Here is a 15,985-nt window from a genome sequence, read left to right on the forward strand (position 1 = left end):
CAACCTGACCAACATTTGTTATAAATTCATCCTATTTACTCCTCTGCAAGAAACATTAAATCATTGATCTAAATTTTGAAGTAGATTTCAATGTTCAACTTCAACAATAAGATATTTTAAAGCTAGACAGCTTAGCATTCCTTTATATACATTCCTCTTACTTAATTTAAAGGGATTGTAAATAGTTTTTTATAATTTTTTATGTGTATCAGTGACACTGTTAGCAACTTTTTACACCTTATCAATTTTCAGTCAGATGTCTCTTTCAATTTCACTTAAACTTAAATGTTTTACCAGATTTTGTGATAGTATCCGTCATCAGACACTTAGTTTTAGTGGAATTGCAGGTACCATAGACTGAAAATTGGAATGGTGCAAATTGATGCTATCAGTGTCCTCGATACACATAGAGTTTAGAAAACTTTTTTACAATCTGTTTAAGCTTACAATCTCTCTAAGCTTTTAGTGTTTCCAAATGGTTTAATTTCACATCATTTTACTTCCAGATATTTAATCTTAGAACATGTTTCTGGTGGAGAATTGTTTGATTACCTCGTTAAAAAAGGACGCCTGACGCCGAAAGAAGCAAGAAGATTTTTCCGACAAATTATATCTGCTCTAGACTTTTGCCATAGCCACAATATATGGTGAGTATAAATTTTGCATAATGTACTAAGCGTGTTTTTACATCATGAGTTCTGTTTTTTTGAGAGTTTTTTCGGAATGTGTTCTGTTTTTGACCAGATTTTTAATAATGCTTCTTCATTCTAAGACATAATATCAGTCAAAATTTAGATCAAAAACGTTTCATAGAATTTTCTGTTTTGAAATATTTGGTTTTATATTTTATGGTATGGCAACATGACTGCCCTTCATCACTGTAATTACTGAAATTGATGTTATATTTTATCTTTATCTTCAGCCATCGTGATTTAAAACCAGAGAATTTATTACTAGATGAAAAGAATAATATCAGAGTAGCAGATTTCGGAATGGCGTCATTACAGGTTGAAGGGTCCATGTTAGAAACAAGCTGCGGGTACGTATTGAGCTTTTTTGTACTAAAATTTCAGGCTTTTGGAAAAAAAAGAAAAGATATATAACATTCATTTCATTTATTAATTCATCAACTTCATTCACTAATATTACAGTTATTCAATTATTTTAATCAAAATACATTTATTTATTCATCCAGTGACTTATTATCATCATAGTTCATTCATACACTCATTCATTTATTCATTTCCTCAAGCATATATTAGTCATTTTCATTGCCCACGTAAGATAATACTACAAATACTAGACGTTTTCATATTCTATTATGATCATTTTGAACATCCATCCATTCCCATTATTCATTCATTCTGTCAATTCCAAGCCTCTTCCTTTCTAAAGCCAAGTTTCCTCTTTTATAAAGCTAAGTTTCCTCCTTTCTAAACAGTCTCCTTCTTAAGTCTCCACCTTTCTATAGCCATGTTTCATCCTTTCTAGAGTCAAGTCTCTTCCTTTCTAGAGTCAAGTCTCAAGCCAAGTCTCTTCCTTTCTATAGCCATGTCTCTTCCTTTCTAAAGCCAAGTCTCTTTCTTTCTAGAGTCAAGTCTCAAGCCAAGTCTCTTCCTTTCTAGAGTCAAGTCTCAAGCCAAGTCTCTTCCTTTCTAGAGTCAAGTCTCAAGCCAAGTCTCTTCCTTTCTAGAGTCAAGTCTCTTCCTTTCTAGAGTCAAGTCTCAAGCCAAGTCTCTTCCTTTCTAAAGCCAAGTCTCAAGCCAAGTCTCTTCCTTTCTAAAGCCAAGTCTCTTCCTTTCTAGAGTCAAGTCTCAAGCCAAGTCTCTTCCTTTCTAAAGCCAAGTCTCAAGCCAAGTCTCTTCCTTTCTAAAGCCAAGTCTCTTCCTTTCTAGAGTCAAGTCTCTTCCTTTCTAAAGCCAAGTCTCTTCCTTTCTAGAGTCAAGTCTCAAGCCAAGTCTCTTCCTTTCTAAAGCCAAGTCTCAAGCCAAGTCTCTTCCTTTCTAAAGCCAAGTCTCTTCCTTTCTAAAGCCAAGTCTCTTTCTTTCTGAAGCCAAGTCTCTTCCTTTCTTAAGCCATGTCTCTTCCTTTCTAAAGCCAAGTCTCAAGCCAATTCTCTTCCTTCCTGATATAAAATTTTAAAATGTCTCGCCATATGTTTAGATTAAAGATGATATCATATTGAAAACCAGATGGTATTTTCTACTTTTACTTTAGTGAAATTCTAATTATAGTATCTCCCACAGGTAAAAACTATTAGAAAATGACCTCAGGGGTCGTGGTAATTTTATGTGTAGACTAAAATCTAAATAACCTACTGAAATGTTCTTGAAGTTTGGCTTACATTATAAGACCTTTAAATACTTTGGAATATTATTGAGCTAAAAATTTCAATGATTTTTGGAAGAGTTTAGCGTCTAAAATGTCTACAATTGCAGGATTTTTCGAAATTCCAGGATTTTTTCTTGCCTTCAGAATTGTTTGGCTCTGTGAGGTTTCTAACTAGCTGCTAGTTGAAAGAGCTCATCCTCAAAGGAATATTCTGGGGTTTTTTTGAAAAAAATGAAAATACTGCCCCTTTCAGAATCAACCACTGATATAGGTCACATTGCCGGTTTCGAAATGCAGACACAAGCAAAACTTCAGTAAAAACACAGGACAAAAAGATCAGTTGTGTGAAGGTCAAACAGCATGATTTCTTAGTAAAAACATCTTTCAGGTTTTATTTTAATATATCTAGATATCAATTGAATTGAAAATTAAAGTATCTCACTGCAGTATATCTTCTGTAGTAAGATATAAGTCATTTTTTTCACTGATAAAACAAGTTTTCTTTTTATATTTACTGAAGAAGTTAAACTCTGCTCTTCTATCTGATCAAATTTCATCTGAAATATAAAAACTGATTCTATAATCAGATAAAGATAAGTAAACCAGAAAAATTGAGACCATAACATTTATATCGTGTGCACTTTCATATTACACACAGTGTTATAACCTAGTACACATACATTACATGTTAGACAGATGTTAGTTAGTTAAACAGAACATTGTGTTTTTCGATTCTTGAAAGACTAAAAAACTGAATTGATATTTTCATCATGAAAGAGAAGAAAATCTATAAGCAGCCATTTCGCTGACTGGGTCAAAGACTTAAGACTCAATCGTAGACATATGAAAAACTTCCAGGGCTTTGTCTTTCTTCCGTTCATTCTGACCGTGTTTTCATCTTTTTGAATAAATTTTCAATGGGCTCTTTTCGTTCATTCATGTAGATATTCAACTTCACTTATTCCATTCATTCATTCATTTCACTTATTCCATTCAATTAAACGTTTATTCAATCATTCATATAGTTATTAACTTATTCCATGCTCTTAGATATACATTTAATCATTGAAGTTCACATAAACAATCATTCCTTCATTCATTCAGTCAATTATTTCATTCAATTAAATATTCATTCAGTCAGTCAATTATTTCATTCAATTAAATATTCATTCAGTCAGTCAATTATTTCATTCAATTGGACATTCATTCATACAGTCAATTATTTCATTCAATAAAACATTCCTTCATTCAATCAATTATTTCATTCAATTAAATATTCATTCAGTCAGTCAATTATTTTATTCAATTAAATATTCCTCCATTCAGTCAATTATTTCATTCAATTAAATATTCATTCAGTCAGTCAATTATTTTATTCAATTAAACATTCCTTCATTCAGTCAATTATTTCATTCAATTAAACATTCCTTCATTCAGTCAATTATTTCATTCAATTAAATATTCATTCATACAGTCAATTATTTTATTCAATTAAACATTCATTCATACAGTCAATTATTTCATTCAATTAAACTTTCATTCATACAGTCAATTATTTCATTCAATTAAACATTCATTCAGTCAGTCAATTATTTCATTCAATTAAACTTTCATTCATACAGTCAATTATTTAATTCAATTAAACATTCATTCTGTCAGTCAATTATTTCATTCAATTAAATATTCATTCATACAGTCAATTATTTTATTCAATTAAACATTCATTCATACAGTCAATTATTTCATTCAATTAAACTTTCATTCATACAGTCAATTATTTCATTCAATTAAACATTCCTTCATTCAGTCAATTATTTCATTCAATTGGACATTCATTCATACAGTCAATTATTTCAGTCAATAAAACATTCATTCTGTCAGTCAATTATTTCAGTCAATTAAATATTCATTCATACAGTCAATTATTTTATTCAATTAAACATTCATTCATACAGTCAACATTTATTCATACAGTCAATTATTTCATTCAATTAAATATTCATTCATACAGTCAATTATTTCATTCAATTAAATAATTATTCATTCAGTCAATTATTTAATTCAATTAAACATTCATTCTGTCAGTCAATTATTTCATTCAATTAAATTTTCATTCATTCAGTCAATTATTTCATTCAATTAAACATTCATTCATACAGTCAATTATTTCATTCAATTAAATATTCATTCATTATTGCTATTTATGTCTCCAGGTCTCCACATTATGCTTGTCCGGAAGTGATACGGGTAAGCCTAGAGCACGAGTTGATGTTTTTTGCATATTTTGTTTGTTTTTAAATTGATTACAAGTTTATTTTTGATGTAATATTTTGATTAATTTGTTTCTGTAAGTTACAATTAAAAGATATGATGAAAGAAACGTAAACTTTTTAATATTGTGGCTTGATTTTAATGATTTTTAGAACTTTTTTTGTTTTGTTTTGTTTTTGTTCAGTTTATAATTTAATTGCATTTAACATTGGAAATCAAATGAAATAATGCCCATACCATGTTTCTGCATTTTACATTGTTATTATCAGGTATACCTCCTGGCTTTTATTTTGGAAAAATGTTTCAACAATTTACATCATCATCAGGTAGACTGATAGAATGTAAATTGTTGAAATGTTGTACTCATGAAATCCACTTCTCCCATTACATAAAATTGTTGTTTTTGTTCTAATTTATGTGTGTTTTTTTTTTTAGAATATTGCAAATTATTTTGTGTTTAGCATGTAATTATTTTTTGCATTGATTTTATATAAGTTTTATATAAGTTTAATTTATTTGTTGTTTGTGAGATATTGTATGACATTTCCACTATTTATCAAGTTATTGTGTAATATATCACCTTGGGCTTGCAGATACAACATATTTTTTACAGACAGTGCTCAGCACTCACACAATGTGGCTTTATTTAGAGATGTAAAATTGTACCTGACCAAATATCGGATGATTTTTTTTGTCGAAGGATTTGTATTCTTTCATTAGGATTAAATTTCCATAATGCCTGCAGACCTGAAATGTTACTCACAAAACATGTATATAAGGATTTCTTATTTCTCATCTCATTTTCTATCATTAAAATTCCTTTAGAGAAGACAAAATTTCTTTCAAAGTTCAGACATTAAAATATTTCAAATATTTTTTTTTCATTGTGTCCCAAATGACAGTATTGAATGATTAAAATGACATATTATTGAAAGATTAAAAATCTTTAAGGAAAGGGACTTAACTCTGCTTTTCTCTTACTTCAAAATTCTCTGAAGAACATAATCCTACTCTTTTATGAACATCAAATTCTTTGCACGTGATTTCGATATTCAAACACGTTTTTAGACTTTTGTTAAATTTGTTACCTGTACAAAAATAAGTGATTATTTGGCTGATGATCGAGCATAAAATGGTTTTGACAATGGTCTTTTATTTCCGTAACAGCAGAAAGTCTTACACTTCATGCTAAATCAGAAAACATAAATATTCAGCAAGATAATGTGCTGTTTATTATTTCTAGAAATTATATCTTAGATCAAGCTGATCAGATTTAAAAGGGTTCTTTAAGCTTTTAAGGCTTTCAATTTTTATAACCTTAAAACTGGCAGATGTGCCTGTTTGGGGGGATTTTAGTTTTGTATATGTGTAAGTAGTCTTCAGAAGTGCTAGCAAAGTATAAAAATCAAAGAATTCCTATAAAAATACTCCAAACTAGGAACTTTTCTCACAATTTCTATGTTAATCATTATTTTAACATTCAAACTTCAAACACAGATAATTCTGGAATCTGGACACACATGGATTTACAGGCACAAATTTACAGCTGTGATCGTAATTACTGAATGGCTTAGCCTAAAAAAAAAAACATTCTGAGAGTAAAGTATGATTGGTCAAAGAAAATGGCGCATTTGTCCCTGTAAATGAACAAAGTAATAATGGTTGGGTATGTGTTGTTTTTTTACAGGGAGAGAAGTATGATGGTAGAAAGGCTGATGTTTGGAGTTGTGGTGTTATATTATATGCTCTCTTAGTGGTAATTATAATGTTCTTAATTACTTACATTAATGATTAATGGCTGACGTAATGGAACATAGAAAAAAAAAATCTCATGTATCTGATTTGTTACCAGTTTTACTTGTCAACTAACTCCACAGCTTTTTATTCTTGTAGGGAGCTCTTCCATTTGATGATGATAACTTAAGGCAGCTTTTAGAAAAAGTGAAAAAAGGCGTGTTTCATATCCCCCATTTTGTCCCCCCTGATTGTCAAAATTTATTACGAGGTATGGTGGAAGTAGATCCTGATAAACGTCTTACAGTGAGTACAAACTTGATTCTGATGTTACTCGAGCCATAAATTTCCTAAAGACAGAGGAGGCAGCTTCTTCCTTATTTTCTGCCTAAACCTAAAGTGCTCTTTAATACTAAGATGAAAGACTAGTATTAGCTATAAGCCTCTACTTGTTTTCACAATCATAAAGATCCTTTATGACATATTGAAATTTGTGAGCAGTGTTTTCAATGATTTCAATATATTCCAAAATATATTCGGGTAAAGATTTATTTGAAACCTTGTTTTTAAAAATATAAATGTTTGAAAATGTTTGATTACAATAGTAATCTGAATTAAGAGCAGAATAGTAGGTTGTAATATTTTATTTTTCAGTTAGAAGAAGTGATGAGACATTCATGGGTGGTGGCGTAAGTTCTTGTTTCCATTCTTTCTTCGCTTATCATTCAGTGTCAATCATAGTTTTCATCCATTTACTGACTTATAATCAATGAGTTTATCATTTTAAAGAAACTGATAGCATAATATTTTATAACCAACATTGACCATTAAGAGATTTTACGCTTGATTAAGGAGGCTATTCAAATTTATCCCATTTTTGAGAAACATAAAGTACTTATTCATCATCAGTGATGTTTCTATGTGGGGCATTGATCCCTTGAACTACTGCTGGTCACATTTAGCCCCTACAGTCTCAAATTACTAATCATTTAACATATAATGTTGTCTGTGAGCTTCTCTTGACAAATTTCTGGCCCTACTAAGATTCCAAGTTGTTTCACTCTTCAGCATCAACAATATTTTTCATTCATTAATTTAATAATTCTGCCCATTCGTATAACAGCAGGAAACAGGAGATACTGCTGGTAAAGAAGAGCATTGAATAGACCTATCATTGCCATGAGATAATGCTTAACTTCAGAAATGTTGTCTAAATGGATCTTATAATCATGTGGTATATGTGTCTTCATTCGAGCATTTTTTTTGTCCTTGACCTTCATGCTTTGACCTTTTTAAATCGGGAACTTTGTTTCACTATTGCATTCCAATAACAGACATTTCTTTTAGGGGCGTTAAACATGAAATAGAAACGGAACTACCAATGACACAAGTTGTTCAGGTATCTCTATAGCAACAGTTGCCATGGTTACATTATACCTTTCATTGATTGGTCTATACTGACTGTCAATCATTGGTGATGTAATCATGATGTCCTTGACAATGGATCTAGATGTTTAGATGTCCTATATGTTTCCTTTTACGGTCATTGTTATGCAAATTACTTAAGAATTTGTTTCATGATCAATTATTGAAAATGTGAAGGTTAAAGGCATCATCAAAATCATAAAATATTGACACAAACAAAATGTTTGAACAGTTTTACTTTGGCTTCGCTTCAAATCTACATTTAGAAAATATTAGGAATTTTTTTTTAATTTTTGATATGATGATGCTGTGCTCTAACTCAACTTTGTTAAATTTGGTAACTTTTTGACAGAGTTGTTTCCCTTTTTATTTATCGTAAGAAATAAATATTGTCTACTGTTTTGTAATTGTTTTCATTTTATTTCTTTTAGGGAGGCACAAGGCCACATAGAATTAGAACTCCCTATAGGCCAAATAGTCCAGGTAGATTACTTCCCCTTATATCTATTGGCACTCTGAGTTATCCCCCTTTTCTTGCTTTGCACGCCCTATTTCACTATTGTTATATCATTAATACAAATTTGGATTTGACAAAAATGAAAATCTTTTGAAAATTAACTTTGCACTTAAACAGTCAAATGTAAGACAATGTTTGAAAAATAATACACATGCATGCAGTTGAAGTAATGATGCACTTAAATCACACTGTGATTCATTTTAACACTTTTATACATTGCTTGTATACTTCATAACATTGCTAATTACTTAACATAGATCCTGTACAAGGCTTTAGCTTGAAGATTTTGATTATCATACATTCTTCATTCATTATGTCAATATGTTTCAAGTGTTTGTTTTTTTGAATATCTGAAAAAAATACGAGTACAGGCTCTTTTAAAATATGGAACTCAATTAGAAATGAAATCAATTTCCTTTATTCTTTCTTTTAAACACAAATACATTTGAATACTGTGGATGTTCAAATAGAAAAATAACTTTTTTAAAAGTACAATCTTTCATGTGTAAATTATGAACACAGTCAGTGGGGGCTACTTTCCATAACTTATAAGATCTATCGTCATACCTTATAATTATATCATTCATGATCCTCTTCTGAACGCCTGGCATGTATTTGTTTAATCCCTTGGATGGTTTCTCCTTTATAAATAATGTATTCATCATTTAATACTGAATGCAATGTGCAGGTACCATGTACATCCCTTCCTATTTTCAAGTAAATATGGTACCTCAAAATCTCTTTAATGCATGTTACATCCCTCCAAATCAAGACTTTCTTATTTTCAATTCTACATGTATGTTGTTAATTATTATTGTTGTCTTAGAAACAAGAATATCAAAGTATGCATCAATTTACAGGCAATATTTTGAATTATTTATATCATTAACTATAAGTTGACTATATATTATAGTAGTTATATTTCAAATTTTGCACTTAAAATCACCAGAAATTCTTTGTTATTTAGGTCTTTGAATTTAGCCTGCTGAATTTATAAATTAAATCAACTTTAAATTTTTTTAAAAACTACTTTTGCTTAAAGAAGAGAATCAGAAAATATTGAATATTGTTTTATCTACTGAACTAGTGGACATTTACTTCAAGATTTAAATTTTAATATATTCACCTATTTCATTCAACAATGATATATTCATTTTTTTCATATAATAGTTTTTTTTATTTGTATTGATTGAGGAATATGTTATAGTCCACAAATAGCTTTCAACTTTAAAAAACAACTTTTCAATGAAAATATATCATACAATATAGAAATGTTGAATGATATTTTGTATGTTTTCAGACATCTATTGTACCTACAGTAGAAGATTTAGATGCGGATGTTTTATCTACTATGAATTCTTTACAATGCTTTAAAGATAAAGACAAGTTAGTGGCAGAATTACTGAGTAGAAAGTAAGTATATTGGTGCCACAGGTTCACATCCTTTATTTTACATTTCCTACCATGTTGCCAAATTAAATGGCATTGCTCAATAAAAAGGTAGTTTATTTACCCTTGCTGAGAGAGTCAGTTCATTGGCCTTCAAATTAAACTCCTTCAACTATCAGCAATCAATCATCCATATTGCAAGCCTCTTGTGAAAAGTTTTTGTCGCTGTCTATATGCCAACCCCTAATTTGACAAGCTCTAAACTGTTGACTGTACACTCAAATACACAGTAACACAATTTCTCACAATTTCTTTCAGACATAATACAGAAAAGGTTGTGTATTTTTTACTGCTAGATAGAAAGTTACGGAATCCCAGCGTAGAAGATGACCTTGAAATACGCAGTAGGTCAGAATCAGGTAAGGGAGGTAATAAAATCGTGTCAGTTTTTTACAGCTTGCTTACTAGATGTGCTCTATCAGCTGTTTCTATTTAACCTCTATATACATTTATGTTGGATTTCCATCAATTTTGATAACTATCTTCAAGTTTTTCAGGCATAGATATTAAAGAAATTGCTTCTAATTATTGCCCACTAGATATTCTCAACCGTTTTTGATGTTTTCTTAACTAGCCAATATTTCCATTTCACCTTGTTCCAGTTTCCCTTTTGACAGGCATCAATCTTTACTCTTCCTTACCAAGAGTTACTGCCCTTGATTATTTTCTCTACACACTGCCCCTCACCTTATTTCTCATCTCATAAAGGTTTTGTAGTTTAGGAGTTGTAACCTGGCTTAACTCAATATTTTTTTTCACAAATTTTGTTTCAATCCAACTCTTACTTTAAAATCCACAATGGCTGATATATAGTCTTTTACACAAAATACTAATAATACTAATAAATTACTCCTATTGGTTACTAAGCATGTTTTCTTGACTGTGTTTGAGAAATTATTCATTCATAGATATTGAATAGAATCAAAAGTTTCATATTAACGTACATCATAACAGATACTAACTGAGTTAATTTTCTAGCTCTGTTCAGTCTTTGATCACTCACTAGCCAATATGATGTAGAGATTGTAAAGAGGTTTACTAAACTTTTCTTGTGTATTGAGGACAGTTTCAGTCAGTTAACTAAGCATGTGTATCTTAAAAGACAATTATATCTGAAGTTCTTTGTGATAGTAATGTCATAAAACACATACATCTGGCTGTAAATTGGAATGATGCAAATCCATGCTTTCAGTGTCCCCTATACATGTAAAAAGTTTAGAAATCCTATTTATGGCCACTTTAATATCTTATTTACTGTCACTAATCTGTTTCTTACACAGTATTGTATTATTAAAATTATCTGTTTAATTGAACATTTATTTGATCAATTTTCAGCTGATCCACCTAGAAAGAGAATTGATGCAGTCCAGTTGAATGGTCAAGCAAGGTATGATTATTTATTTAATTTCTTGATGACATTCTGGAAATATTATCATATAAAATTTCTGTTCAAAATACAAGGATGTTTCACAACCTCTTTTAGTGTAGCCTTTATAGGTTACTTCATATTAAAATTAAGAGATTTGTTTTGTAGGATATTTAAAGAAAAAGTGACAGTTTCTTCTGTTTCAAAGAAACTTGAAAATTAGAGTTGATAATAACTCAAATCTTTTAGCATGTATTTTGGCATCAGGACTGTGATAAATGGCAATGACTAATATCTCAGAATTGTTAAGAAGCAAATATGAAACTTGTTATTTATGCAGTGGTAATTAATTCTGATTAATTAAATTTTAATTAAGACTATCACTAGGAAATATCAGTGAAGGATCCCCAGTAGCATCTAGGAGGGCGCTAGCGGTACAGCAAGTGTAAGTCAAGATAGATAACTCCTGTGTCGTATTGTACACCATTTAGTTTTCGACATCAATCTTTCATTTTATCTTGTACACTTTATTTTCATATGAATATTTTATTTCAGTACGGCTTTAGCTTTTGTTTTTATTTTTTCACAAAAGAAATTCTATGTAGCCACTTCAAATACATATTATTTATGTGCAATTTATTTAAAGATGGACTTTATATCGTGCTTTTTGTTACTCACAAACTTTGTTTATTAAATGAAATTATTTTTGTATTAGTACATGTAGTAAGTTTTTATTTTATTGTCAGAACACACTTAAAGCCTTAGCACAAGATCTATTTGTTTTCTTATTTTTATGTATAAAACTTGGGTAAATCTAAATACAATTGTATTAAGATGGCTGTGCTATTTAATTTTCTGTGATGGTTGATGAATTTTACCTCAAAGATTTTTAATTCTTTTAGAAAATTTAGGAAATTGTTATTAATTATGCACCTGGTTGTCAGGGTAACAATACAATTTCATGGTAAATTTGAAAAAGGTTTGTTTTTGATTTCAGACGGAAAGCCAGCTTCAGTTCAAGTCCTGGAAGTTCTCCATTATCCAGTCCGAAATTACCACATCGATGTACCCCAACACACAGTCCTTCAGCAACGCCGCCTGGCTCACCAGGAATCCAAGCAACACCCTGGAAATCAAGACTACATACCATTAAAAACAGCTTCCTTGGTTCACCGCGATTTCATCGTCGCAAGATGCAAGGTATACCTCTAACCAACGGCCATTCTGAATATATTGAAATGGAGTATCTGGCAGGTGATTCTAAATGTTTATTGCTAAGCAACCATGGCATGGCATGGGAGTTATAGCATGAACATCAAGTTTAGGCATTTTAAAAGGGACAAGCGTCTACTGGATATGGCATGTTGAGTTTGACAATTCTGAAAGATTTGATTAATAAATGACAGCTTTGGCTTTGATCTTTACTTCTCTATATACTATTTCAAAGATAATTACAAAAATAGTAGGTTTACACTAATAATACAAAGAGGATAGTGCTTTAGATATCATCAGATATAATACATGTTTTCATACATGTAATATCAACTGCCTTTGACATATGACCATAACTTCCCCTAACTATTTGATATCTAGAATAATATGAATGTTGTAAGATTGTGCACAACATATTAAATAAACGTTAATGTTGTATTTGCACCAATATATATACTATAAAGGAGAGAAAGGCCAGTAAAGTTGTTGTATCCCACAGTCAATTGTTAACTGCACAACTGTGTTCTCGAAAGAAAATTCCCCCTATGAGATTTTATATGAATGCATGGCATGGTGTATACATAGCCTGAATTCCTGCTCAAAGCAATCCATTTCAAAGAATGCATTCTGCAAACTCACTTATCAATACAGAAGACTCATATTTGACGTCAATTTCCCTAACTTTAGCCAACCAAATCATAGCATGGACTTAACCCAAATCTGGATCTTATCTGTCTGCCTGCTCTTTTCAATAACAATCTTTCCCAAATTGTCTATGTCTATCATTTGTCAGATATATATTTAAATCCTGGTGAGGTCATTGATCATTCTTAGAGAGCTATTACGACCTCTGTCTAATACCTTAACATCATTTGGCACTTTTCTTGTGTAAAAGTAATACAATGCCAATCCTTTAACATGTGATTCATCTTCCTTGTGGAGTTTTCTTAGAGAGAAAAATTGAAGTAATGGAATCTAAAAGAACTACATGTACTAGTTACATGAGCTGCCATATTGCTAACATGTTTTGTTGTCGAGGCCTCTGATCTGCTGTTTTTGCTGGCGTGCAATCAATTGATCCATTTACAAATTCCTAGAACATGACCCAATTATTGACAGAGGCAGCATGTAACAGAACTCTAAATCATGATGATGATAAGGAATATGAACTTTCAAGCTTCCTTATACTGACACAATAGTGCATTTTTATTATCATATTCTAACAAACAATATTGTTAACTTGCTCATTATACATATTATACCATTCATTTCTGATTCTTATAAGTAATGGACATGTATTTTGTATATTTTCATAGCAAATTTCCATGTGTCTGATAAAATAAGAATTTTTGTGAATACCATGCAACTTTTTAAGAAATTTCTTTCTAATTTATCTTTCAGTTCCAACATCTGATGATATCTCCATGTTACCAGAATCACCAGAGTAAGTTTCACTTGTAAAATCTTTACTATCCTTAATGCCTCAGTCACTTTTTGATCTTATTCTCAAAATACTAACGAAGAAAAAGTCCTGATTTTAAAATATGTTCAACCAATCAGATGACTAATTCATCTTAAGATAAGTTTTCTAGAAAAAGCACCAGGAAGGAAGTTATTGAGTAAGCCATAATTCAGGTTAGAGTCTTGGACCTTAATTGTGATGAAATTGGAGAAGGTCAAGGATCTCTTAATCTTTTTAGAGCACTTGTTGTTATTATCACTTCAGACATAATACATCCAAATTATTAAGGTTTGGCTCATCTGCTGCAAGATACAAGACCAAAACACCAAAGTTTAGATGTTGAAAATCGTTGCTAGCTTTTTGTAGAATTTTATTCACAGTTGATATTCACTGCTCTGAAGATATTGACATGTAAGAAAAGTAACATTACTGTACTAAACTAAGACCTGATCTCTATATTTACCTTATAGAATGGCAAAACGATCATGGTTTGGTGGTTTAATGGGTATGGAACAAGAACATCATTTTATGATGGTTCGAGATAAAACATTTAATCAAGTTAAGGCAGATTTAGTACATGCATTCCTTTCTGTAAGTATTATTTAGATCAATAAATCAATTCCTTTATTTGTACAGAGGCTCAATGAGTTAAGCTGAGGGCACATGGACAATTCTTGTCTTAAACTAGAGTCTTTTCACGAGATGGCAATGCGATCATCCTGTTGTGAAAGTGTGTGCACATTGGAGATTTTAATCACCGACAAATAACGATGGCAAAAAAAATCTTTTCCAAGGAGCTGACTAAAAGTAATCTAATGTTTTGATTTCCAGACTTCTGATCTCAGTCATAGTGTGATATCTACAATGACGTTCCGTGCTGAATATCGACGTGGTGGCAGTTCCTCTATGTTTTCTCGGAATGTCAGGTTTCAGGTTGATATTAGTACAGCACCAGGAGAACGCGATGTTACCTCAGCTACAAGCTTTTGTCTTACTTTTACACTCATCTCAGGTTTGTACTACAATTCCATTAAATTATATGGCTTTTGTTTTTCTTTAATCCCATAATTCTATGCTGTTAATCTGAATCTTTTTATAGTCATAGTATTATCTAAAACTTCTGTGTGGATAATTAATGAAAAATATCTCAAAAAAGGTTTTAGCCATTTCATATAAAGTTATTTTTTTGCATCTACATGGCTACATGGTCATGATATCTACCATGCACAAAAAAATCATGAAAAAAGAACATGTATTTAATGCTGTGCCTATAAGAAATCCCTCAACAATTAAAAATCTAACTTGTTTTTTCTTTCCATAGTTCATGCCATTGCTTATAGCCAAGTTGCTGAAAAGTAGGGTGCAAATTTTAATATTCTATTCTAACTTAAATATTAAATATTTTCAGGCCCGTCTAGAAGATTCAGAAGAGTTTGTGAACACTTACAATCGTTGATGTCAACGCCACGTGGAGATGGTTTACATCATCGTAAAATTAGTACGGACAGCACAGTATCCTACACCTCCGAACTAGTTCCTCCATCATACTGCTCTATAGTGAAAGAAAATGGCGACAATGGAACAGTGAGACACCGTGTTTGTTTATTTCAAATTTTAGGCATCTCTGTTCCAAATATCAGTATTTATAACTTTTTACCATTAGCTGATATTTCTGTTATAGGTGCTCGACATAATATTCTATTTGATAGGGCATGTGTACTCTGAACACCTGGCCCGCATTTCTCATAGACTATTACAAAAAATTTTTGCCATAAATGTGATATATGTACACTTATCACAATCGTAAGACTCTTAGCAATTGCTATTGTGTTAGACTATACTGCATTATTCTTTTTAAGAAAGTTTACATAGCATGGTGTGCCTACTGTGTGTTCTTCTCTCTACCACTTTTACTCTCATCTTTTACTATCCCTTTACAGCCCCTGGGTTGTTTAAGTGGAGCTCTGTAAATTTCCCTTTCAAATATATTAAATAACATCTTGAAACCTGTATTATAAATTAACTGCTGACTGATTTCTTGAACTCTTGTAACCTTTGCATGGAGTGGACAAATAATATTCTCTGTTTAACTTCCTTTATTCTGTTGGTTGTCTACGTTGACACATGGTAGCTTAGGTCTATATCCCATGTCTTACTCATATACAGTATAATATCAAAGATGGTGCATACCCCGTCTTGACAAAAAAAAACACAGACA

General features: G+C 31.0%; 1 protein-coding gene across 1 annotated transcript in view; it reads left to right on the forward strand.

Annotated features, from left to right (window-relative positions):
- LOTGIDRAFT_104436 (hypothetical protein) overlaps nucleotides 1-15,492 on the forward strand; it is a gene marked incomplete at both ends in the record, with an annotated part of 55,582 nt that extends 40,090 nt beyond the window's left edge. Inside the window, 16 exons of the mRNA XM_009053559.1 lie at nucleotides 507-647; nucleotides 923-1,039; nucleotides 4,545-4,578; nucleotides 6,290-6,358; nucleotides 6,496-6,642; nucleotides 6,991-7,025; nucleotides 7,684-7,735; nucleotides 9,579-9,691; nucleotides 9,986-10,095; nucleotides 11,063-11,114; nucleotides 11,470-11,538; nucleotides 12,091-12,293; nucleotides 13,707-13,749; nucleotides 14,238-14,358; nucleotides 14,599-14,779; nucleotides 15,176-15,492. Of these exons, the coding sequence (XP_009051807.1) occupies nucleotides 507-647; nucleotides 923-1,039; nucleotides 4,545-4,578; nucleotides 6,290-6,358; nucleotides 6,496-6,642; nucleotides 6,991-7,025; nucleotides 7,684-7,735; nucleotides 9,579-9,691; nucleotides 9,986-10,095; nucleotides 11,063-11,114; nucleotides 11,470-11,538; nucleotides 12,091-12,293; nucleotides 13,707-13,749; nucleotides 14,238-14,358; nucleotides 14,599-14,779; nucleotides 15,176-15,492 (1,804 nt within the window). The remainder of the gene's footprint in view (nucleotides 1-506; nucleotides 648-922; nucleotides 1,040-4,544; nucleotides 4,579-6,289; nucleotides 6,359-6,495; nucleotides 6,643-6,990; nucleotides 7,026-7,683; nucleotides 7,736-9,578; nucleotides 9,692-9,985; nucleotides 10,096-11,062; nucleotides 11,115-11,469; nucleotides 11,539-12,090; nucleotides 12,294-13,706; nucleotides 13,750-14,237; nucleotides 14,359-14,598; nucleotides 14,780-15,175) is intronic.
- Between the last annotated feature and the right edge of the window lie 493 nt (nucleotides 15,493-15,985).

The sequence above is a fragment of the Lottia gigantea genome, assembly GCF_000327385.1.
Source record: "Lottia gigantea unplaced genomic scaffold LOTGIsca_2, whole genome shotgun sequence".
In the NCBI taxonomy this organism is placed as follows: Eukaryota; Metazoa; Mollusca; class Gastropoda; family Lottiidae; genus Lottia; species Lottia gigantea.